Consider the following 27,143-nt stretch of genomic DNA (forward strand, 5'->3'; position numbering starts at 1 on the left):
ATAAAAAAATGATTGGAAAGACCGTCACAGGGCAAGAACTCTCGTATTTGTATACGTAATCCGCTTAGACTTAAAAATAATTTTAAAAAAAGACACGGAAGAGGAAGGAAGCTAAAGCTGAAGCAAGATCTTCGCTCCATCTGTTCTACCGACCTTCTGTAAGAGAAGTATGTGTAGGAACGCCTATTGCGACGCTTCTAGAAGCGTAAGAGCTTATGGACGGTCTTACCTCCTGGACGGTTTTAGCCACATCGACCTTAAATAATAATATGCCTACAATGCTATCATACATTGTACAAACAAGAGGTGAAAAAATGCTCCAAACAGTACGTAGGATTACGCACACGTTTTATTGAGCTTTGAACTTGTCGAAAACCCGGTATTCTGTTACGGATATTATGAATCGTTGAGCTCATGTTTAGAAAATAGCACTGAAACGATGATGTATATTTTAGACCTCAGCAGCTGGAACAAGGATACTTGGCTGCTTCAAAACAGTGAGCAAAATCAGATTTTTCAGGTTGTATGTTTCCCTCCTATATCGTCGCTGTTAAGGTGAAAAGTTGTATTTGCTACACGAGATTAGAGTAATTTATATCTCGTGCTTTTGATTCATTTGCTACTCTCAAAATTCGAAATGATTGTACAGGGTGGAAAAAATTAATAGGCCCTGGAAGAAAAGTGCCTTAAAACTTTAAGCTAGCTCATCTTACTTAAAGGAATCATTATTTTATTTTTTAAATGAAACAAATCTGTATTCATTTTTTTTTTAATTCGGTTTTCTTGCCTGGGATTTGAAACTATTAAAACTGCTAAAAAATGAGCTACCTAACTAAAGGTTTTAAGGCACTTTCCCTCCAGGATCTATTTTTTTTTCACACCGTAGAATCGCTACGCTCGTGAATCTTTTATAGAATCTTTCGCTTGCACGGGACTGAAAATAAATACTCGAAGAAATATTGAACATTGCTCTCTTGTTGCATAAAACACTATTAAGACGGTACGGATGTCTGTTGCCAATTTTATGGTTTTCAGATAACTTATGCTTATAATATGGAAAAAGAGCTCCGTTCTGGTCTTTATTAGCAGTTCCACTATATTAAATGTTAATTGTTGAAAAAGAACTGGTTTTGTTGATAAGTAGTTGTAAATTATCAATCAATTTCACCAACGCAACCAACACCAGCATTATATCAGCAACATTTAAAGCTTTTTATTAGTTAGTTCTGCGAACGTTTGTCGAACTATTGGAAACATAAAACACTTTTATACCGCTGTAAAACAAGCTCTGGCGACATCAATTCACGGTTATATATCGTTGTTACGTGACATACACGAGTGCTTGCATTACTAACGCTTACTGGTTTTGTTTGGGTTTTGTCGACCAAACTAATGTAAGCGTGTGACCTTCAGTCGAAATCCTGCTGAGATTAAATAGGTGCCTTAGTACCTGGTGTGAGTATATGGTGATGGTTACACAAGGCCAGTTGACGAGACTATTCTAAATATAGACAATGTAAATATGACTACTGCTACTATTTAATGGCGCAGCGACCCAAAACGAGCCTTGGCCTCCGACACGAGTACACGCCAGTTGTCTCGATCCTGTGCCATCTCCCGCCATCGCCAGTTATCGGCTTGGAGATCGCGCAAGTCCGCTTTAACAACATCGCCCCAGCGATATCTGGGACGTCCGATAGGCACACAAAAAAATATATTTTCATGTAAAATTTTGCCAAGTCGAGACATGGCTCGCACTATCAAAAAGTTATCACAGATCTCATGTAGAGAACTAAGAACACGCTCTAACTCTACAAGCCCTAACTTCACAAACTTTACACCTCTTAGCATAGAAATAAGAAGTTAACATAGTGCTCACTCCATAAATCCGTTTTAGTACCAAAACTCTTATTATTTTCTGCTGATGCTAGTTGTCGACTACGAAAATAATAAGCGTTTTGGCACCAAAACTAATGTGTGGAGTGAGCACCCTATGCTTACTTCTTATTTTTCTATGACCTTAGTCATAAATATGGTACTCCATATTTGAAGTCGCCCTTGATATGAAACTGTCAGGATCAGGGTCGTATATGAAGTGGACTCATTTATTTCGAGTATTTGAGGCCAAAACACACTTTGGTTCGTTACGCAATATTTATACACCAAAGTTACGTAAGTTAGTGAATGTGTTTAAATATATATTAAGGTAAATTGTGTCTGCCTTTGTTGTTTACATTGAGTGAAACGCTATATATTGAAATATAATTTGCCCTCGACATTCTTACAAAATTCACGTGAGCGCTTAAACAAATTTCGATAGGCATTGACACGTGTCGGTTTCAAAGGATAATCGTGCCTCTCGCAAAACAGTTTGAATTCAGCAAATCAGCTAGCATAAAATGATCCCAAGATTCATAGTAAGTGTGCGTGGCTGAAGATCAGATTATGCTGGTATGTCGCGTTACTGCGGTTGGTGTAAAGTAGACGGGTAATTGAATAACTGCATCTAACCAGTTTACGTCCCATGAAAGACTATTAAAGCAGCAGAGAGGTTTATAGGTAGTGCCTACGTATATAACTATCAAGCAATTTCAGTCAGGTTTAAGAGAGGTATGTCCTTTGTGGTATCGATACAATTTTCTATCGATCGAATTTAATATAATCGCTAGCGTCCCGCCTCGGCATTGCCCGGATTACACAAAAGCTTAATTAATTATACACCTAAACCTTCCTCAAGAATCACTCTATTGAAAGCTCAAAACCGTATGAAAATCCGTTTAGTCGTTTTTGAGTTTATCGCCAACATAAATACAAACAGACAGAGGCGACGGGGGACTTTGTTTTATAAGGTGATGATTTTATAGGTATGATCATTGATTATATAAAATTCGATTTAGCGGTGCCATTGGTTGAAAATTGGATTGGAGATTGCTAGTCCTATATATAAGTAATATCGTAAAAATGGGGACGAAGCTCGTTAAAATTTAAAACCTGTTCTTAAATTTACTGTCCTGGAAATAGTCGCACGAAAAGTAATTCTTGGAACTAAAAAGGAATATAACATTTGAAACTTTCGCGTTTTGAACTCATTTCACAACATATTTAAAATCGGCTCTAGCGATTTATTATGTTGCCATTATTTTCGACGATTCGACGCAGATTTTATTGGTCGTGGTCGCGGATAACTGATGTCTAAGCAAAAGGTCAAAACAGAGATTTGTGTAGCTGCCCGACGAAAAGTTTATGAAAAAGTTTGGGGTAGACCTCACAATTTCGAACCATCCACCACATGTGTTAATTATTGTCAATAGTTCGGCACGCAACACTCACTTTATCCGCGCGCAGGAATTTTTGAAGCTGATATTATAATCCTGCGTGAGAATCAATAGGTTCAAAGCGCGAAATATTTGTGGAGCTGTCAGTTGCCAGCTCCACGTTTAATGGTTTCGTGATAGGTTTACATGCTCTGAAATTGCCAACGTCACCCCCGAAATAACTGGATCGTTGTAATGTGTTTTGAGAAATGTTACCTAACATTTTTATCAAGTGTTGGCTGACCTTTTAGCTTAGTCGGTAGTGATCCTGCCACCGAAACAGGAGCCTCCGCGGCACGAATCCTGACAAGGTGCGTTTATCACAAGTAGGTATTTGTTCCCGAGTTATGGATGTTTTGTATGTATACCTAAGATCAATGTGACCAAATCCATCCATACGGAATTTCACGCACATACACGCGCACGCACGCAAGCACGCACGCACGCACGCATACACACACACACACACACACACACACACACACACACACACACACACACATACAAACACACACACTCACACACGCGCGCGCACGCACGCACGCACGCACGTTTTACGTGTCTTTACAAAGTACGATTGTGTATAATCGGAACACTTTATCGAAATAGAACCAGTTTGTCGACATTTTTTCACAGGTAACATCGAAGACCACACTAATAGGTTTAGCGGTTTGCAGACGTCGGAAAAATAATCCCATTCACCGTCACGCTCCGTGCCTCTGCCAACACAAATTGAGTCAACGCGGCGGTAAATCTCTTTACGCAATAGAAATATTTTTGCAGTTTGAAAATGGGGCGCTTTTACACAAGCAAAGACGAGAAACGTACTTTTCTCAAACTTGCTATGAAATGATGACATGACTTACGTCAAATTAGGTCCGGAAATACTACATATCAGGTGCGATGAGTGAAGATGATATGTAAAGGAATTTCATACTGCCGTATACACCTAGGACTGTAAAGCAACCTTCTTTTGTTTTTTAACGTCAAATTGTCGTCACACAACGTCTTGGGCATTCAACATCAACCATCAACAAATATAGGTTCGCTACCGTTGCTTAGCAACGAATATGCACAACAAATCACCGTTGTTGTGCATATTCGTTGCTAAGCATCGGCGGTGGCGCATCGCGCAGGCGCGCTGACTTACGCGCGCAGTGCACCGCTGGTAGAGTGGCGAGCCGAGTAGGTCGCCACAAAACAAATTGACTACATTTTTTGTTTTTATTGCAAGTTTGAGAAAAGCACTATACAAATCTCGGCGAGAAACGGGGTTGCCGGCCGCGTATCTCTATCCGGCTTCGCTACGCTCAGCCGTCTATATCTACTTGGCCTGCAACCCTACGTTTCCCGGCCTCTATAGTAATGTACTATTTCAGCTCGCAAAAGGCTCATAATTACAATGAGGGCGTAAACCCAGGAAATCAGTGAGAGACAAAAGATCCTCGATTTTTTTTTTGGGTTTTTTACTTTTATCTCAACATTGCCCGTAGGATTCCGGTTTTCGGATTTGCCGGATGGGTAGGCAGAGACCACGGATCTCCATTTGCTACGATCCTGACATACCTCTTTCGTTTCCTTCACTTTCATAACATTCTTCATGTACGCTCGCCGGTTTAGGGTGCTCATGACCTGGCCTTTCTTCAGGATTTCCCCGATTTGATCAGAGAAAGTCCGCCGAGGTCTACCCCTCCCAGCTCCCTCTTCTACTTCTCCCTAATACACACTCTTTGTTAGCCTTCTTTCACTCATTCTTTCCACGTATCCAAATTTTCTCCACTTTTATATCAATTGCTATTTTATGCTGGCTGTTTTATACTAAAATTATGTATACTGCTATAGTATGCAGTAAGGTAACGATATATATGGGATACAAATTGACATGTTCTCAAGGCTGATTCATTTCAAAGACGTCAATAAACAGAAAAGGATTAAAATCATTCAATCCAGTAAAAAATAATTTCTACGAATGTCCCACCGGCCGCACGGGCACGGTAAGCACATAAGTTTGTGAGGAGGAGCGATAAGCGGCTTTCGACGGTAATACCTGAGGTTGTGGCGGAACCGAGAAACTTTCATAGTGGACATGAAACTCGAATTAAGACGAAAATGGAGGACCCGCGCGAATTCACCTTCTCATACAAACGTAGTCATCATTTTCGTCTCTGGATTTTAACATTAATGAAAGTATTTTGACATAATTTATTGTATATCATTCACAGCTATGCCCTTATGTTTTGATATTTAACAAATTTAACATATAGATATTAGTGAAAGTAGGATCAAAGTCAAATGGCGTTCTAAAAGTTTGAATCATGTGTCGAAATATGGCAGTAAATTAACTGTGGCTACAAAGTTTTATAAAAAATATAAAAATTTAAAATTAGTAAATAAAACAATGTCACGACAAAAAAAAAATGTAAAAATGTAAATGTAAAATGTAAATGTAAAATGTGTAGCTAGGGCCAACCTAGATATTGTCGAAATGTCGAAAAAAAACAAACAAAAAAACAAATATATTTACAAAAACACTAAGTTATGAATAACTTTATCTGTAAATTAATTTAAATGAAAAATAGAATGAAAATATATGCCAACGATCTTAATTGCTAAAAATATTAATACAATATCAATTCATATTAAGTTAAATTAAATGTCACAGAAATAAAATAGGTATAAAATGCATATAAAATAAATGGATGTGCGTGTTCGGGATCGCGGATATAATGTTTTTGAATTTTCATGTTTGATCACTTCAGCAATAAGCTTTCTATCAGAAAGTTTCGTGTCTGCAAAACACCAAAGTCATTCGTTGGGCAATGCATTCATTTTTAGGGTTCCGTAGCCAAATGGCATAAAACGGAACCCTTATAGTTTCGCCATGTCCGTCTGTCTGTCTGTCTGTCTGTCTGTCCGAGGCTTTGCTCCGTGGTCGTTAGTGCTAGAAAGATGAAATTTGGCATAGATATATAAATCAATAAAGCCGACAAAGTCGTACAATAAAATCTAATTTTTTTTTTTTATGGTACCTCCCCTACACGTAAAGTGGGGGTGAAATTTTTTTTTCGCTTCAACCCTAGAGTGTGGGCTATCATTGGAAAGGTCTTTCAAAACTAATGGGGGTTTTCAAGAAACATTTTTTTGATAAAGTGAATATATTCGGAGATAATCGCTCCGAAAGAAAAAAAAATGTGTCCCCCCCCTCTAACTTTTGAACCATAGGTCCAAAAAATATGAAAAAAAATCGTGGAAGTAGAGCTTAAGAAAGATATTAAATGAAAACTATAGCGGACATGATCAGTTTAGCTGTTTTTGAGTTATCGCAAAAAGTTTTCCCTTCATAGTAAAAAGACTTATTTTAATTAGGTACTGATTATGCAAATTTGCCTATTTGTTTAACTCAGGTGAAAGGTACCGTTTCATCCCTTGGTTAACAATTTACTATACTTTAAGCTCCAGTTTAGCTTATTGTGACGGAAGAGTAACTACGGAACCCTACACTGAGCGTGGCCCGACATGCTCTTGGCCGGTTATTATAACTAGGTACCTGACGATGATTTAAAATGACCTTTGCCAGCTTTTAAGAATTACTTTAAAAAGTCATTGATGTTAAAGGCTTATTACAGAGTCGAGGACTACTTGACAGACAAACATGCATGGTCCAAACCAGAAACTGTAAAAACAAGTAGTAAATTAAAATCGTTGTATTATGTGTAGAGTAATACGTAACAGAGCACAGGTAAGAAAGGACATCAAATATTTTATGTAGGTATAGCAGACAGTCAGGTTTATATAATGTATATTCTCTTTTCCTTATTAATTTTATTTTTCTTTCCCTTTTGTAAGAATTTGATATATTTTCTGAAAGAGCTACGTATTTATATGGTTTGATATGACATACCTATATTTTTTTAAACAAATTTCTATAAAGAAAGGTAGCTACTGTAAGTAATTGCATGATTTCTGTAGTAATCTAAATTGTATTTTTTTCTCATTGAATGCATGTAAATTATAAGATGTAATGTTTTGAAAAGGTGTCCCGCCGAGTTTCTTGCCGATCCATATTGGGATACCCTCCTCCAATTGAGGGGGGATTTAAATCTTCTCCGGTCAGAGGGGTAGGGTTAGAGCCAGTGTAGCTTTATTTGACATTCTTAAGCGCATTGTACAGTCACGTCTGAAAACATCGACACAATCAAAGTGCCAAAAATATCTATACACAACCTTATGGCCTATGGGGCTATTAGGGTAGTGTGTACATATTTTTGGCACTTTGTCCGTATTGATATTTTCAGACGTGACCGTAATATGCCTACTTGAATAATAAAATATCTTTATCTTTACCTTTAGCATAATATACCGCTTAATTTTTTTTTTTGAAATGCTTGAAAAAAGGAAACCCTGTAAATCTAGTTTTTAGTTGTGTCAATATTATACAAAAAAAATATGGAGAATGGAAAATTTAGAAATGGAAAACCATTTTTTTTACATAGTATTTTTCCCTCTTCGGCATCTAAAAAAAATACCCCAAAAAAACTCTGATTCTCAATTAATTGCAACATAGATAACGGGGTTTGATGACATTAGTAGGGTTTCTGACAAGCAAATTTGACATCTGATTTTAGAGTTTGCCCACTGGGAAATGCCCAGACACTACGGTCACCTTGTATGGCGACATGTGAATTTCACCACTGCCATTGAGGCTAGTATTTCTGCGTTAATTAAACTCAGGCCAGTCAACATAAAAACGAAATTGGCAATTACTACTGGACACCTGATGTTTTGGCCCATTTTATTGGACCATGACATGCGATTCCATTAACGGGATTCGATAATAAGTAATGAAATTATGGATAAAAGAGGATTATGGTAAAACTTAGAATCAACGTGAAAAAAATAAACATCAAAATAGGTCGATTTATAGTTAGATAGTATAAGTATGTACCAGGGAAAGGGCTCTAAAAATAACTAATATTTTATAGGCCTATAGTCCCAGCTATATATAAATTGTTAGCGATGGGTTTGTGGGACCATCAAGTTCCTAATAGCCAGCACTGCAGCACGCCTACCAAGTTGGTAGGTTCACAACTGGTGCCGCCCGCCGTTTGAAGCAAACTGTGTTAGAACACATCGAGAGCAGGAAACGCGTGGCTGCTGTGTTCTTCGATTTGTCACGTGCCTTCGGTCGATCACAATCTCATCTGACACAAACTCGAACACACCCGTGACATTATACTCATGTTGCTTAATTCCTTTTTGTGTCAGATTGCAACCGACTGACGTCAACAATAAGAATTCGAATCTTGTCTCCATAGGTATTCTGATCAATGACCTTCCATTTGACTCGCTTTGTAATGTATGCGGATGATATCTGCGCCAATATAAAAGCTGACAGCAGCCAACTGCTCGCACTGCAAGTGTATGCTGTTATTTTTAACCTCTCGGAATCTTTTGCAGTAAACGGAATGCTTCTGAATCTCTTAAAAAACGAACCTAGTCGAGTTTAACTGACACTAATTCAGTACTTGTGAAGGATATTACAATCCCTGTCGTTAACTATATATTTCCAATTTTGACGTTTCACTTTTGACTGTTGTCTGAAATGGCAACAGCGTATCGATAGGATATGTACGAAACTCAATTTTGCCTATTTTATAATAATCTGCCGCATGCCTACCCTAGCGAACAACAAATTTAACTCTTTTTTTAGAAATTTATAGCTTTCAAAATTTGTAGTGTAAGATGATATTACTTGTCAATTTGCATAGTTCTAGGTCAACGGGAAGTACCCTAAAAATTTTGATTCCCTATTGTTATTATAATTTTATTGTAATTGCAATATCGGTAGGTATATTTCAATTAACCTGACAATGTACATTGAATAATTGAATATATATAGTCCTCCTCATCGTTTTCGATGACGGCGACCCCAAATAAACATATTATGGACGTTGTCTAGCATGAGCCCTAATGTGGCTGGCCAGGCCGAACTTGCTCTTAAATACTCTATTGCACGCGTGACAATAAAGTTGGCCAGCTGCGTTGAACGTGTACACGTAGGAGGGCTTAGGTCTCTCTTTCCGTAACTGGCGTTTTATGTCTAGGCTAGTAATAATTAAAATAATTGAATACTGAATAAATGAATATGAATACACAGACAGATGGGCATTTGAGGAGTCGTAAGTTCCGTATTAATACAGGTCCTTCAGTTACGGAACACTTTTTAGAGGACATATGTAATTAAATTACTTTACTAACAGTACCTGGGCGACCGAGCTTTGCTCGGTTATAACTATTTATTGTAATATGATGGTGATAATCTACATAAACTTAAAAAGTAAAATGTGAACTGACAATTATTATTATTTACAATCGATTTTAACCTTACAGCACTTATGTCACAGAGTAACGCCATCTATTGTCAATTTCTCTTATTACATAGGTAATTTTTTTTACTAAATTAAACTTGTGTAAAACAATAAAAATTAAAAAATTATATATAAACTTGATAATATAAAAAAAAACAAAAGTTAGTCACCGGGCGAGATTCGAACCCGTAACACTCGTTTAGCAGTCCGCGTCTTAACCCGCTGGACCAGACGGACCCATATTCTGCGTCGAAAGAAAAACGCATGAAAACTCGAAAACACGCGTTTTCCCAAACATAAGACTAATCTAGATAGATTGTATACCCCCAAAAACCCCCATATACCAAATTTCAGCGAAATCGTTAGAGCCGTTTCCGAGATCACATAAATATATATATATATATATATATATATATATATATACAAGAATTGCTCGTTTAAAGGTATATTACTTTACTAACATATATTATTGTAAGAAACAACTAAATTGATTATTACTGAAAGTATACTTTTGAGAGTATTGATCCCTCATACAGGAGACTTGAATATACATCATACTACAATGTCGTGAGATTTGATTGAAACCAATTTTTCCCTATGCTTGCTGCGGGGTGCCTAATGTACTTTCCGAAACCGCTTAGCTTTCAAGAATTACATTTCAACGGATTCCCGAAATAAAAACGCTTATATCATTTAATAAAATGAAGTAACAAGATGAACAGCAGTCGGAATAATGCTGTCTTATCCCGACCGACTCTAAGCCAGTCTGCTATCCGAAAATGAAATACATTTTTTTGATAAATTTCTGAAGATAATCCTGTGAGGATTAATCACGCCCATGCACAGAGCCTACTACAGATTCAATTAATTTTATTTAGATAATTTAATATTGTTTACTATTCTTAAAATAAATTAATAATAGTTAAGTATTTTAAAAATAAATTAGGATTAGCAGGAATTAGGGGTCCCCAGCAAGCTGGGTACTCCATGCAAACGTAGTTATGCTCCCATTTTAAAACGACTAGATTGCTCTGAAACTTTGTACTTACAATAGGATAAGGTATATCTATTTTTGTAATTAGTTTATGTATTATTATTATTGGAAGAAAGACCAAACCTCTCCGCGCCTATCCGGGGAGACCAGATGATCTTTGTAATCCACCAGTGGCTGCATAACCTGGATGTTGCTTTATAATCTTTATGTATCTTGGCCTATTTGGCAATACCGCCAAACGATAAAAAAAAATTGGAATTTGTGGGTCTTTGTTTGCCACGTCGATCAGGCAGTGATCTATTGTGACAGCCCTTTAAAGTTCATTACTAATGAGCGAATTCAGGAAGTATATGTAATTTCAGATACCATATTTAAAAAAAAAACAGCGAATTTAAGTTTTTCATACAAAACTTGTTCTTACTCTATTTCGTTTGTATTATAAACTGGAGCTATATAAACTTATTAAAGGACTAGATATACCTCATGTCATTGTATGTGCAAAGTTTCATTACAATCTAACACATAGTTTTAAAACGAGAAGGAACTCCCTTTGTATGGGAAAGTTAAAGTCAGCCGGGATTGCCGGGGACTCTTAAAATAGGTCTTAAACTAATTTTACGGTTTAACACACTTCAGTCACTTGCGTAACATGTTTCGGAAAGCCTAGGTCTCCAGTTTCAAGTACCTACTAACTTTAAGGAGGTCAACACATTTGATGCGGACTACATTTGAAACAAAGTTAAATGTTATTTTACGCTTCAACGATTTCTAGTTTAGTAAAACAGGCCCGCCAGACCGTCAACATATCCAGCATTTCCTGATGATGTCTCGTAGAGAGGCGAAACACGTGTCGGGTATTTTACTTTTGCTAGTGGTTTGTTATAATAGATAGTAGCGCGCCAATAGTCAGAGACTGAAATGGTGCCTTTCACCCGTTAAACACTTTATTTTTCATTTCGAATACGAGGAAAGTAAATTACATGTGCATTTAAAAAACACTGCTATACGTAATTATAAACTTCAGTAGTATTTCTCGAGGGTACTTTCGAGGCGTAAAAATATAGTTATTTATGGAATGGGGAGTTAATTTACCTATCAGAATGTAAATTGTACAACAAATCCAAAATTTTAATTGCTTGTCATAAAAAAGCGGCTAAGTGCGAGTCGGACTCGCCCATGAAGGGTTCCGTACCATTTATGACGTATTTAAAAAACAACTTACTAGATCTCGTTCAAACCAATTTTCGGTGGAAGTTTGCATGGTATATCATATATATTTTTTAATTTTATCATTCTGTTATTTTAGAAGTTACAGGGTGGGGGGGTGTTACACACATTTTACCACTTTGGAAGTGACTCTCGCGCAAACTATTCAGTTTAGAAAATAATGATATTAGAAAACTAAATATCATTTTTGAAGACCTATTCATAGATATCCCACACGTATGGGTTTGATGAAAAAAAAAAACTGTGTTTGAGGCAGTAATTTTAAAAAGGTTGTAAACCCAGAAGTCAGCCGAGGGAGGCGGACCATAGGATTCAAGATTTTTTTATTTTCAAATGAATCGTAAGTCGTAAAATCCAGCACCTTTAAATATTTACATTATTATGACTTTATTTGATTGAAATACATCAAATATCCAGTAGTCGACCTGTGGCTGACCACTAGACACTGAGAATACGGGACTCAGAACCCACTAGTCAGCCGTTAAAATGGGAAAAACATTAATGATTCTAATTGGTCAATTAGTGGGCAAATTAAACGATCTTGAACATAGAAATTCCGTAAAAAGGCTGACTACTCATGTATCAAAAATAACTTTATAGTTACGTTTCAACTGACACTATTTTTTGCGGCGTTAACTTTTTTCACACAAAAATTTGGAACTACCTTCCATAGTAATTGTTTTACAGCTTAGAATAATCTATCCGGTGACATACCGCTTGCCCTTATTGATTGAATAGGCCACTTAGCCCAGATCCTTTAAATAGGAAGTGGTTAAAATTGATGTTACTTAAGATATTTGACGTACACAAATATAAAGAGTGAAGTTTGTAAAAAACCCGTTTTACTTTGTGAATTCTTGTATTTGCTCTTTACAAACAACCCGCAGCATCTGACGAGCAAAGAAAATGGGTCAGTAAACGTGTGCAAATTCAGGTTGGAATTGTTATGTTTGACCTGAGGAGTGTATATGGAGCTCATACTCCGATATCGCGAAAAAAAATCTGCATTTAGATGAATCACATGTCTATGTTTTGTATCGAACAGCTGATTTTTTCGTGTTTTCGGGGTTGGCCCCATAGTAAACATTGTTCAGTATGACCCACATATTCATCCCTCACCCCTGTATAAGCTCTAAATTCTTACTAGGGTCATATATATTTTATAATATGCTTAATTTGCTCGCATTTTTCCTGTAGACATAGCAAAGTTTAGGTAATCTAAAGCAATTTTTTACGCTACGCCCTTACAGGTGGGATATATTTTTCAGTACTTGAGACTCAAGAAATATACCAGAGTCGTTAACTTTTATAATATCCACAGAAGTGACCTTTATCTAAAATGTGTTTGACCCGCTTAACTTGATCTCGTTTTTTTAATAAATAAATAATTTCTTTATTCAGGCATTAAGTGTTCCACATTTGTTAGTGTGTGTATCTTATAAGCTAGGTTATTTGTATTTGTACAAAATATAAAAAAAAAAACATCCTTCCGCAGGGGTCAGATCTGGGGGACCTAAGATAGGTGAGTATAAGTTTATTTATTAAGATCATACTTAATTTTAGTAGTCGTTGATAAATTTTGTTATTGTACCTGTTTTTGTTTATAAAAATAAAAACTATTACTGAATTTTATACGATTTTCTAATTCAAATAATAGACATCCCCAGAATGGGGGTTTATTAATGCGGACATCCAATGCCTTTGCAAAAGACTGGCCTATCCGCTAACATACTTAGTATGCTGTTGGGACTACCCTGGATTCTGCTTCTTATGGATATAATTCTTTTGCGCATTAAGGCATAGACAGCAAATTTAAGGGAATCCTAACAGTACCTACATTTAACTCAAATAAGAAACTCGTGAAGTACCTATATGTATCCGAGTTAGTTCTCTGCCTTTTCGCCGAAAATTATATTGCCGAATTTCACTTGCAAACCAACTTTAAGCCGAAATTTCATTTAGGCGAATTTCATTTCCCAACTTTACATAATCCACCCTAACCTAACCCAACCTAGTACGCAATTTTCATTTCCCAACTATGGGTTGGGAAATGAAATGGTTGCGAAATAATTCTTTGGTAAAAGTTATTATGCCAACTAAAACGTCTGCGAAAAATTTGGTTGGCAAGTGAAATTCGGCATTACAATTTTCGGCGAAAAGGCAGGATACCATCCGAGTTAACTTTTATTCAATTATCATAAGAAGTAAGTAATCTTTTTCTGAAAATGTATTTGACCCACTAAGACTTCAGCGAAGCATGTCAGAAATGTGGGTTGTAAGTCGCAGGTATTTAAAGGTTTCGGCATTACTGTGTCTCAGCAATTCTTATCCGACTTTATGACTTCAAAAGTAAGTTTAATGTACTGGAAAGCCCTAAAACAGGTAGAAACCAGACTTTTATGAGATTAGAGTCTTGCTCTGAGTCATGTCTCGTGTAGCTGGTTGAATGTTAAGCTAGTCAATTAAATAAGACTATTTTTGTAGATAATAGATTTATTATTCGTGAGTCGCAGAAGGTCTTTCTGTTCATTCTGTTCCCGAAAGTTAAGTTACTTTTTTTTTAATTAAGCTCATATTTTCGAAGAACAATTTTTTACCGAAAGAAGTCTCATACAGAAAGTAGGGCAGTTTTCTTAATATTCGAGAATAAAATAGAATTTAAAAGGGGAGCCCTTTAAATTATGTCTAATACACACTCATAAACAAGTAACTTGCCACAATACAAATATAAATAATTAATAGGTATTAATAGGTAAGTACTTACGTTTACTATGCTTAACGTAACATAAATTTAGTATTTTTGTCCATCCATGGCTTAGCTCAGTGACCATTAATTTGTGTTAGAAAGCTACGTGAAAGCATCTTTATTAAGTTATGTAGTTTTTGTGTCATTTATAAGAATTACTATTACTAATACTACTGCATATTTTGCTGCTTTTGACACCATTGGCTTAATAAATTAAAAACCTAACATAATGCTTATGGCCGACCATTGGTATTAGAAATATGTAGTTTGAAATGTAAATTTATTCAGATATATAGTTTTTGCATTTCTTATTACTGCAAATTTCGCTGTTTTTGGCACTGTTAGCTAATTAAATTCATTAGCGAACATGATTCTTTCGGCTTGTGTCTTGAAAGCTTGAAGATTGTTTATGATCACTTTTATCATCAACAAGGGGCCAGGCATGGCATCCATTAAAAAAATGCGGGTAACAACGGAGTCCATTTCTTTTTAAAAGGGGGACTAACTAATTATTTTTTTATCAAGGGAAAATTCCATTAAAAATCACATGGAAACTAAAGTACATTAGCAAGGACAGGCTCCTACAAAACATGAAGGTGCAGTAGGTTTAGAAAACGGAGTTTAAAAAAGCCCTTTTTTGTATATGGCGATACAATACGGCTGCCATATCTTTAATTAGCAATCTTGAGACCTTTCTCGAGGGATTGTATTGAAGCCCTTTAAAAATATCGCGAATGTTCACTCCTTATTCATAATCGAGGTAAATCTTTCTCTTTCTTCTCTTCTTCTTTGATTAACTAGAAGTAGTTCAATGAATGTCACTGGCTTTAAAAATGTGCCATTAAAATATATGCAAAATTAATTAGGTTGATAGGACGGCAAATTTAGATGCTAAAATACCTTTATGTATAATAGAACGTATTGTTTTTTTTTTAAATAAGCTAAGTAGAATTTTTAGATTTGTTTTTCTGGACCTGGAGCACACATCAAAATGATTTTCATTAAGATTATTTGCTTTGTACAATATCAACAAATGTTTGAAAAACAGTAGAATACAATACTGTAACGTTAACTGTTTAAACATTTAAAAAAGAAACTATATAAATAAGCGGACAGTCACTACATTTTAGCTACTCAAAACAGTAAAACTTACTGTCTTCGGAACAGTAAAATTTACTGTTCGATAGGCTCATATGGAACTGTTTAAAGCATTAAACTTTTTAAGTTTGGACAACCTGTCTGGCCTAGTGGCCTGTAGATAGTGGCGCCAACTGGTGAGCACAAAAATGATGAAACCCCACGTCACGGCCATTATCTTTCGTCGCAAGTTTCGCACAACGTTCCATTATTTTTTTCCATGTAATTTTCAGGCTTTACTCTTTAATTTTTAGGCCCTGCTTATCGCAAATGCAGTAATCACATGGGAAAACTCATGCGATCATGTTCTCTTTTAATATGGTCTTTATTTAAGTGATTTTTTTCAGGCAAGTACATACTGCATTTAGGATAAGCAGGGCAGAGTGAATAGCACAAGTCGAAGTGCCAATCCAATTTTTTGTAAAGTTTCACAAGATTCGTTTAGGCGAGCCCAAGCGACAGATTTGATCAAGGGGAAACGTTGTGGAATAAATTGCCATTTAAAACTTTTTGATCATTATTAACCGAAAAGTTGACTAAAGTAAATCTGGGAAATTAAAATATGTGGTACCGCTGCCAATAAAATTACACCGAGAAAATGAAAAGAGGGATAAACTATTTTTAAGCTGAGCGCTATTTAAGTCCCGTCTCAGATTTGAGAAATATGTTACTCAGAGTTTATTTGTTATTGCGAGTGTGTGTGGGTTTTATTCGACACGACATATTTAATATTTATATTTATTTAATATTTACCCTTCCTTTTGTGGGAGTGTGAGAGGTCTCTTCCGCATCCCTGTTTTGGAGACTGTGTCCATTCGACCGTGTGGGGCGATCATTTGCCGTCGTCAACTGTGCGATCTGATGTGGGCCAGCTTTATCGCTACCGACCGTTGTTATTTGTGAAACTTATGATTTGCGCTAATGCGGGCGGCTCCTAAAATTAGTGTGATAAATACAACTGCAGCTTAGGTGGAAATCCTGCGTAAAAATCTCAGAAATCGAGGTTTCGTTCTCGATAATTTCCTCCTCCAAAGCTTAACTAATCGTAACGAAATTATGGAAACGGTATGGGAAAGAAATTATCTCAGTCTGACTGGTTTGATTTTTGTGTTTATTGTTTCATATTTTTTATGCTAGGCTTCTGTTTACGGCGCATTTATTTGGCCGTTTTTAGAATAGAATAGTCGAAATTAAACTTTCGTGAATAAAATATCACTGTTACACTCACTTGAAACATGTCGCCAATAGCGACGAAAAGTCGAATGAGTGTAACCGTGATATTTAAATATTTAAGAATAGAATAGAATATAATAGAAAACTATTTATTTGGCGTAAAAGTATACATAAGAACAACAAAGTATATAATAACACATACACCAAATAGGATGCCACGCAGCAGATCTATCGAAGAGTTCTTTTGGCTATCTTCCGGTTTATATATCAGCTCCATGCTAGGATATTATTGACTTGTCTTCAGATATACGGAAGTATGCTAACTTTCAGTTCAATCCATTCTCAATCAGACACCGGGGTTCAAATTTAAGTTATTTGAAGCACAAATAAGTACAAATATCGCGCTAATAAATAGGGGTCTCATGTGCTACCCCCTACACTTCTACCAAAGAGAATTTGTAACAGAGGTGTATTGTCAAAGAAAACTTTGTAGCGACGTAAATTTACTGCCATCTTTCGATCGGCGCCATCTAATAGATCAAAGGCCAAAGGTATACTATCGTTTCGAGCGATGGCGCCATAACCTTTAGGTAGTGCCCGGTAAGATGGCGCCTCTTTTTGATATTTAACAAATTGAACACATATCAGTGAAAGAATAAGGATCAAAGTCAAATGGCGTTCTAAAATTTTTTATATGTATCGAAAGATGGCAGTAAAACATCGCTATAAAGTTTCCTTTGACAATACATATCTATTTTAAATTCTCTTTGCTTCTACTAATGGACGGTCTCCTAGCCCAATTGGCAGTAACCCGGCAGTAAAGTGAGTAATTTGTGATTTTTATTACAAATATTTGTTGCTGAATTATGGATGTATTCTATGTAATTATTTATTTATTGAACAGTAAAATAAGTAAAAATGGCTGACCTTAAGGCATTCTCTACCAATCAACCATAGGGCAAACAGAAATTTTCGAACGTGGGTGCAAGGGGAAAAATATTTTAGAAAACAGCAACTATTAACATAACATATATTAACGTACATATATTTCTAAGTATCTATGTATGTATTTATCTACATAAGTATGTCCCTATATCGTCACCTTGTGCCCACAGTACAAGCTTTGCTTAGTTTGAGGCTAGATTGATTAGTGTAAGATTGTCCCTAAATATTTATTAAAGTATTATATTACCGCCAGTTGCCTTGAAATTTAATTTTAATAGTCATTCGTCCTTCAAATGGTTCCATGATTAGATGTCAAACACATTTGACAGCCCATCATTTTCACAAACGGGACGAAGTTCGTCGGCCGCACAACAAAGCTAATAATCAAAACTAGTTTAAATATAGCTCAATTTCAGAGCGCAAATAGCTCGAAATTGGCTGTCAAATATATTGGAAAATTCGACCGTTTTATTAGAAGTCAGTGACATAGCTAACGATAATTGCCATTGCTAACGGTAATTGGGGTGTCCCTGGGGTTAGAGATGGCAAGATATTGGCAAAGTATTATCTAGTTACGATTTATGATCCCTTCACACGATAAAAAGAAGAGTAATCAGCTCTTATAAGGTATTCTGCACTGCAGTGCGCGTTGGATACAGGGAACACTGCATCATTGACGACGCTACGGAGCCACGCTGTTACGTCGTCACCCAAATCCAATGTTTAATAGTACATTACGATACAAGTGCGAAAAATAGGAAATTCGAAACGAGTGGCGATAAATTAAAACACGACCGAAGGGAGTGTTTTAAATCGACACGAGTTGCGAATTACCTATTCGCACATGTATCGTACAACGTTTTACAGTACATATGGCCCTTTAAATGTTCGACACAGTAACATAATATGCTACTTCTCGCACTAGTGCTATAAAGTAGCCCCATATGTACTGTAAATTGTATTTTGTTATTATTTGTGTTTTCTCGTATCTTTGTAGTTTTATATGTTTTGTAGTTCGCAGTGCCTTGGTTCGCAGTGTAATGATCTGTAACTAATTTGAATAATAAAATAAAATAAATAAATCATATGTTGCGTTGTTTCTAGGTCGCCACATTCGCAGAGTACATCACTTTGTCCGGGGTTAATTCCCCATTTCAGAAAGTTGTATTTGGATTGGCCAACTCCCGAGCTTAATCTATTTAAAAACTTCCAGGTCACCCGTTTTTCTTACGCGCGGAGGTAAGTGCTCTTTCGGTGTTATGTTTAGCTATTAAGCTGCGATTTCCATCAAAATCGACAACTTAGTGGCAAGTTTCATCCTGGACTCTGACCTATCTCTGTACCTAGAATACTAATTTAAATTTAGAATTTGTTGTGCGAGAAATTACAGTTAATTGAGTTTCCCAATAACTATTACGGCTGTTATGCGTGGTGGGGCAGCTCTTTCATATACAATTTAGAATAAAGTAAGTCGCAACAAAATGTGAATCTGGAGCAACACACATGGTAAACCGACAATAGTACATTGTGCAATGAGGGGGGTGAGTGAAATATTGTACTAGAAGTTTTTATATTCACGACAGCAGCAGGCTTATCATTTTTTTTCACAATTTTTAACTCCTTCGGGAACAATATAGGCCTTTATCCTTCAGTAAACCTGCATGAAATAAGATCTTTTTCGAGCAATTTTACCTTTCTTGGCGACGCCGATGCGGACTTCCTTTATAATAAGGATGTGTCAGTGTTTAATCTCTCTTCTGTGTATGATAAGGATCCCGACCAAATTAATGGTATTTTTTGGTAATAAGTAATTAATTAGTAAGTTTAGCTTTGCGAAAAGTATGAAATCATTAGCGTCGTTGTGCGATGTCCCGTAGTGTTTATTCGTACCTATACATACCCGGACCCGGGTACGTCCTTAAACTACATCCAAAAGAGAGGTATGGGAAATGTCATCTCGCTTTGTGTAGTAGGGCACATCACAGCGGATGTCATTCCAGATCTAGAGCAGAGCCCAACTGGGGAAGTACCTCCACCTTACAGAAAACCGCAGCCAAATAACACTAGACCCTACTCATAGTGTTGTGTTCCTGTCGGTGAGTAAGGTTGCCAGGGCTCCACGAGGAGGGGGGGGGGGGGGGGGGTTTAGGGTCGTACACAGGCACGGAGACTGCTTACTATCAGGCGGGCCGTATGCTTGATAGCCACCGTTGTAGTATAAAAAAAAACATCGTGTCATTCACCCGACACGTGCCTTGACTAGTATTGTTATGTCATTAATTAGATATGACACATCTGCGCGTCATCGTGGACGACTCGAACTATATAAGTATCGACTAATGTCAGCGTAGGAAGAAATCCTTAAGAATTAATGTCACATATGACATAAATTTCAATTAGGATAATGGGTGGGTAAGGCTTTAACATTAGCGATGTCACGAGTAGCCAAAAATAAGATGGAACACTACTTTAGAACTATTGTAGTAAATATAATAGAGCTTAATTTAGACTAACACTAGTAGAGACGGTAATGAACTAAAGCTTGACGTTAGTTATTGAAACAAAGATGTATTAGAACTAATAATGTTAATAATTAAATGCCTTTGATTGGGTATTTAGATGGATAATTACCACCCCCATAGCAGCCATTTCAGTAAATCCTATGTAAGGTGAAATAGATTAAGAGTAGATAAGGTAAAATAGATTAAGAGTAGGTTAGGTAAAATAGGAGTCATCGACCGAGCGAAAGCAAAGATCTTCGTTTCAGCTTTCGGCAAAAAAAACTTTCGTATATCTGGATGTTCTCGTCTACATGTCTCATTTTTCAAGCGATTCTCGTGAAATTTGGTGACAGGTTCTATAATTATATACCTATATGTAAATTTTTGACAATTTCTGTTTTGGATTACGTTACAACTCACAGAGCCACTCGTAAATTAATTTAACGTAAACTACAAAAAAATTGATGTTAAGTTACAGCTTATTAATTTTATTCATCTTATTAATTTGCTATTATAGAAAAAAAGTTCAGATTTATATCAACACAAAATAATTTAGTAAAAACGCTCTGATCTGACATAAATATAATACCTACTTCGAAATTTTTAATCTAAGCAATTTTTAAATTATGCACATTATTGTTAAATATTATAATGATGTACATATGTAATGATAAAATATTACATTATAAGCATACTCCTTACGAATATTATGTTGTCGCGTTTATGTGGCGCTATGCCGTCTTTTATGTAACATACAGCACAAATGTTGTATCTCACTGAATTAAGCTTGAATAAGTCTTTTCTTACGGTGGCGTCGTTGATCGGGTCGCCACTTTCCAGACTGAAGGTTGAGGGAGGCGATGGCTGAGATTTGGTGGGGCTGCAGAGGAAGAGGAGTGTCGGTGTTACGGTGTGCCGTTCTCCCTGTCCTCTGCAGCCGAGTTGTGGTTTGCGGCAGAACCATGGACCTCATCTGCCGCCGGGCGCTGGGGAGTTTTCTGGCGCCCGTGGTCTCCTTGTGGCGGGCTCGGGGGGGTCCGCTACACTGCAGGACGGAGACCGAGGAGGAAGGCGCGTCGAACCATCTGGCGCGCCTCACGTGAAGGGCCTTCGGGCATTCGCGAAGGAGCCGCTCGCGGGCGGCTGCCGCCGGTGGGGTCGCGGATGAGTACGCAAGCGTTCCTGTAACCCCACCAATAAGGCGGCGAGGTGGCATATGGGGGGTTTTTAGTGGGTATACCGTGGGCCTCATTAGCCTAGACGGGAGTCCCACATAACCACTCGGGTCACCCCCCGCATCCGGGTGGTATGCGGAATGCATTTTCTCCCCTAGAAAAAAAAAGGCGATGGCTGAGATACGCGTCATACTCGTGAACGGGAGCTGTTTGTGGAGGCCGGTCGTTTTAAGCTTACACGGGCTACATGGTATGTTAATTTGTAACTTTAATTTTGAGTGGTATTAACGTGAGATACTTCATTCGGTTTTTGTCTGTTTGTGTGATTTAATTTTTTTTTTGTATTTTAACTTTTTATATAATAATTCAAGACTTGGAGACCCTTTACTTCTCTAAGGATAATTTTAATGATCCTTTTTAATTATATTTCAACAATAACAAATTTAAGCATTCACAAACCTATTAACATTATATTTTATCTCTGACATTTAGAGACCTACATCTCTAAAGAATTTTAGTATTTGTTGTTTGCTTTTTTTATCATAGTTTTTTTCTGTGTAATTCGACATTTAGAGACTGTATACATCTCTAATAAAGTATCCTATATTTCATTGATTCCATATTTGTAGGTAATCATATTTTGTAATATAATTGCTTGTAAAATTTTACATGTAAAAGTGCCCCCGTGGCCTATTTGCTGAATAAATATTTGATGATGATGTTGATAATGGTAAAGTGCCTACTAGCGAAAATCTTGCATAATAAATAATGTTACCCGATCTACAACTATTCGTTTCAGGCATCCATTTTTCCACCCTAGACCGATTCACAATTTTTCACAAGTCAACACTCAGAGGGTTACAAATAGCACATGATGTTCACACGTAACGGCCATCAATTCCGGAACCTTTTCTATCTTAGGTGACAATAACAGGAAAAAAACGTACGGTGACTATATCTTTTATTTTAAAAAATCTTTATAGCATTGACACAAGGTTGAATTTTGCGTGGCATGCTCAAGAGAATCCGCTATACCTTTAAAAAGAAGCACTTGTGAGTTTGGTCAGTGAATACGCAAGTTTTGTGGTGGAACTATATGTTAGCAAAGGACTTAAGTGACAATGACTTTTCCCTGAGATACGTTATTTTACAAGCTAATATTTTCGTGGATTTGGGGGATAAGATTATGTTATAGAAATATGAACTTTAATGCGCTAGCATTCATGCTAGATATGAATAAGAATCGGCCATGAAACGTAGTACTTAGTGTCCACGCAAATATTTGACGCGTTATCAGCCACACCGAAATATAATGTCGCTCAAGTGTGTCAAAAAGTTTTTAAGTATTAACGTTATGAGACTTGGACATCATCAAATAAATTGGATACAAAGCAAATTTTTTCTGCTGGATTTACACACATGTTCAAAACTTATGCTTCTTTAATGTAGGCATATATATTGTCTTAAATATTTACTACTTTCCACACTTGGTAGGGAATTTAAGCCCTTGATATATTCCTAAAAAGGAACTACGCATTATGACTGCAACTTATTCTGGCTTAAGGTGATTTAACATAAGCGAGACGAGAAAAGTGATTGAAGATTTCTTTCCGGCAGCGAAATTTATTCGCTCGACTATTACATACATTTTCTCGCGTTTCCTCGCTTACTCTAGTCACAGTACATTGTATTCGTAGCATCTCTAGAGTGAGTTAGTCACACTTGTGAATCGATATAGCATATAGCCAAAATAAATGTAACTTCTAATACAAATGAATGTTGTTCTGCCAATTTGTAATATTGCTTTTTTTATGGTCTCACCATATTATATACTTGAATGGGTACGCTGTAAATAGTCTTGTGGGACAATGAATCCTTAAAAAGGTCTAATCTATCTAATCTAATCTTTTTCAAGCTATACCTTTTATAAATGGATATATTTTTTGTAAGAACGAAAACATGTCTATGTATGTAATCGTAAGGAACAACAGCTGCCGCTGCGGAGGCCCAGTCGAAGCCCTCGAACGCCATGGACTATACTGCCAGTCGAGTGCGGGCCAAAATTTCAGGCATGCGGCGTTCAATGATTTGATCCGCAGAGGTCTCGGCACAGTCAACATACCGGCAACCCTCGAACCAGTTGGCTTGTCAGCGGCGGACGGGAAAAGACCCGATGGATGCTCGCTTGTGCCTTGGATTTTGGGGCGACCCTTGGCGTGGGATGTGACCTGCGTGGATACATTGGCTCCGTCCCACGTCCAGCGCTCGTCCCGAAAACCGGGGACGGCTGCAGAAGACGCCCAACTTAACAAGTGCCGCAACTATGCATCTTTAAAAAACAATTAGATATTTGCAGCACTTGCAGTCGAAACTTTTGGGCCGTGTTCATCGGACACCAAACAAGTCGTGAAAGAAATTTCTCACAAACTTGTGTGGGTGTCCGGCGACCTTCGTGCGGGGGAATATTTCGCTCAGCGGCTAAATCTGGCAATCCAACGCTAAATGCAACAAGCGTTCTGGGGACGATGCCCCAGACAACTCTATTAGGTTTAAGAGACGAAAATTTCTAATGTAAATATTCTTTACTAAATGCGAATATGAAAATATAGATAATTAAAAAAAATCGTTAGGAAAAACTTGTTAAGATAACTAAAACATCATTATGATTGGATTTCCTTCTTAGACTTTAGGAAATAATTGCATCAGACATACCTACACATATTAGAAATACTATAGGATAGTAAGTAAATAATAGGCTCTCGCTGTGAAAGGTCAACGTTTGCTTGATACACAATCGGACAGCTATTTGTATTGAAGATAGATATCCGACACTCTTGTCGACATTATTTACCCTTTTTCCTTAGGTATATAAGACACTTCTAAGGTATCTTTAAGTAATCGTAATGGTCATATGTATTGTATGGACTGATGTTTATCTGTGTTGACGTGCCCCTCCTGCGCAAAAATCGGCAGACTGTTTTGTACAGTGAATTGCAGACAAGGCATCTCCAGTTGTTAAATCCTCCAAGCCCTAACAAGATTTTATGTGACCTTCGCCATATTGCGGATTATCAGTAGTATTAATTTATTTTACTGAAAAGAATACTCTGTGACAACAGACTTGCAATAGACGTAAAAGTTTCGCAAATATTAACCACAAAAAAGATTGTGATAGACGCAAGAAAAATTATATTGAATAGAACAAGACATGGACATCAATAAAAGGACGAAGGATTGCACAGCGTTCCAGTATACAATGTTTTGAAATTATTCGTTGACAATGACGGGGTACTAATATTTTTTTCGCTATACATGATGTATGTATGCACATTATTGCCATAATGTAAGCTGCTTGTAGCGACAGTAACTCAAGGTCAAATAGAATCTTGTCAGGATTTATACAATATACTGAGAAAAATATTCTAATTACTGACATATATCATATGATTGAGTCATGTAACTCCATTTTCTGCCGATGGCGTCAAGCACAACTCATTTAACCTGAGTTGCATGACTGACACAACGAAAACAGCACCATTGTTTCTAAGGTTACCGGAGTTACGTATGACTGGCCGATGAATCATGTACAACAGTTTTTCAAATGCATAGAAAATGTCAGGGGACGTACTCGTAGTCATCGTGTCAATCGCTTACGCTCCGTAGCGAACAAAACGCAACTGTCACTGTCGCACTAATATGGAAGAGTGGTAGTGAGAGAGGACTACGCTACGCTACGGAGCGTTAACGATTGGCATGTTTTGACGACCGGTCTGGCCTGGGTAGTGACCCTGCCTATGAAACCGATGATCCTGGGTTCGAATCCCGGTAAGGGCATTTATTTGTGTGATGAGCACAAATATTTTTTCCTGAGTCATGGATGTTTTCTATCTATTTAAGTATTTGTATATTATTATATATGTTATTGGTAAAGTTACTCTTCTCGCTGATGCTATGACATGTAACTTACATACCGTCGTGTGACCATTATAGTATAGAAGAGTTGGTCCTTTAATATAACTAAGAACTCCTTTAACTCGAATAAACCGAAAACTATTCAATTATGGGAAAAAAAAATTAAAGCCCCTATTCTATGACCATGTTTCCTACAGCTACATTATAAAAAAAATTACAATGAACCGACAAGGATAACAGCATTTGAATCATTAAAACGTTGAACGTAATTATCTCGAAACTCAAAGTTACATAAGTGGCGCGTGACACGGCAGCATTTTGGGGAGAACCCAGGCAAAAGAAGACATAAATGACTAACCTGCCGCTCATGACATTGTACAGTATCGGGTTAACAGTGGCAGAGACGTAGTACAGCGCCCCAGCGATGTTGAACAGATGCTCGTTGATGAGCTCGTACTTGGGGTGCTGGCGGCCGTACACGTAGAACACGCGCTGGATGTGGAATGGCGCCCAGCAGACGAAGAATGCTACCACTACTGCCGCTGTAACAAATAATTATAGTTTCAATTCTCATGCTTTTAAAGTTCGTCTTTATGTGGCAGTCTGCAAGAAATGGCTATGTATGGCCATAAAGAAATAAGAAGTAAGTATAGAGTGCTCACTGCATACATCAGATTTGGTCCCAAAACGTTTATTATTATCATAGTCGACATCTAGCATCGAGTACCTAGCGGAATTATCAGTACTGCTACTTGATAATAGATGTTGGACCAACGAAAATGCTCAACAATTTGCTGAGGTTTATATTTTCGGCCATCCTATTCTATGACAACACAGTTAAAATTACTTCTAACCGAATAAAACATTTTATAGGAGGTCCAATATTTCTCCGGACATATGTTAGGTCTATAAATGAAAACATGTGTCGACTATAAAACCGTAGAGTAACAGACGGAGCCTATAACAGAGTTATCTTGACTCAATATTACAACTGCAGACGCCCTTGTTCTAACGCAAGCAAGCAGCCTTAAGTTTTAAAGTTGCAAAATATAGTTCATTTTGCTTCAACATTCTTAGAAATATCCTCAATTTGTTCGTATCGGGGTTTTATTAACAATAAGAATAAATAAATAAATATTATAGAACATTATTACACGAATTGACTAAGTCCCACTGTAAGCTCAATAAGGCTTGTGTTGAGGGTACCTAGACAACGATATATATAATATATAAATATTTATAAATACTTAAATACATAGAAAACACCCATGACTCAGGAACCAATATCCGTGCTCATCACACGAATAAATGCCCTTACCAGGATTTGAACCCGGAACCATCGGCTTCGTAGGCAGGGTCACTACCCACTAGGCCAGATAGGTAGTCAAAAGAATCGACTTGTGGAATAAATCATATGTTATAATTGTGTTAATTACTTATTTTGATTAGTGTTTTCAAGTGGTCAGTTACTATACTAGCCGTTATGAAATAATAGTAAACGATGTTTTATCACAAAGTTATAAACCTAAACACAAAAATCTTAACCTAAATTAAACTAAAACCTAAATCTAACCAACACACACAAAAACTACCCGCAGAACTCGCCCCGCGCCCCTCCAGTGCAAAGGAGCCCACGACCAGTTGCCACGTT

The 27,143-nt window shown here is 37.0% G+C and overlaps 1 protein-coding gene across 1 annotated transcript in view; it reads right to left on the minus strand.

The window, feature by feature from the left end:
• The window catches only part of LOC133525076 (neuropeptides capa receptor-like), a 267,296-nt gene that overhangs the window by 26,740 nt on the left and 213,413 nt on the right, over positions 1–27,143 (minus strand). Inside the window, exon 6 of the mRNA XM_061861307.1 lies at positions 25,851–26,034. Within this exon, the coding sequence (XP_061717291.1) occupies positions 25,851–26,034 (184 nt within the window). The remainder of the gene's footprint in view (positions 1–25,850; positions 26,035–27,143) is intronic.

This window comes from Cydia pomonella, chromosome 14, assembly GCF_033807575.1.
Source record: "Cydia pomonella isolate Wapato2018A chromosome 14, ilCydPomo1, whole genome shotgun sequence".
In the NCBI taxonomy this organism is placed as follows: domain Eukaryota; kingdom Metazoa; phylum Arthropoda; class Insecta; order Lepidoptera; family Tortricidae; genus Cydia; species Cydia pomonella.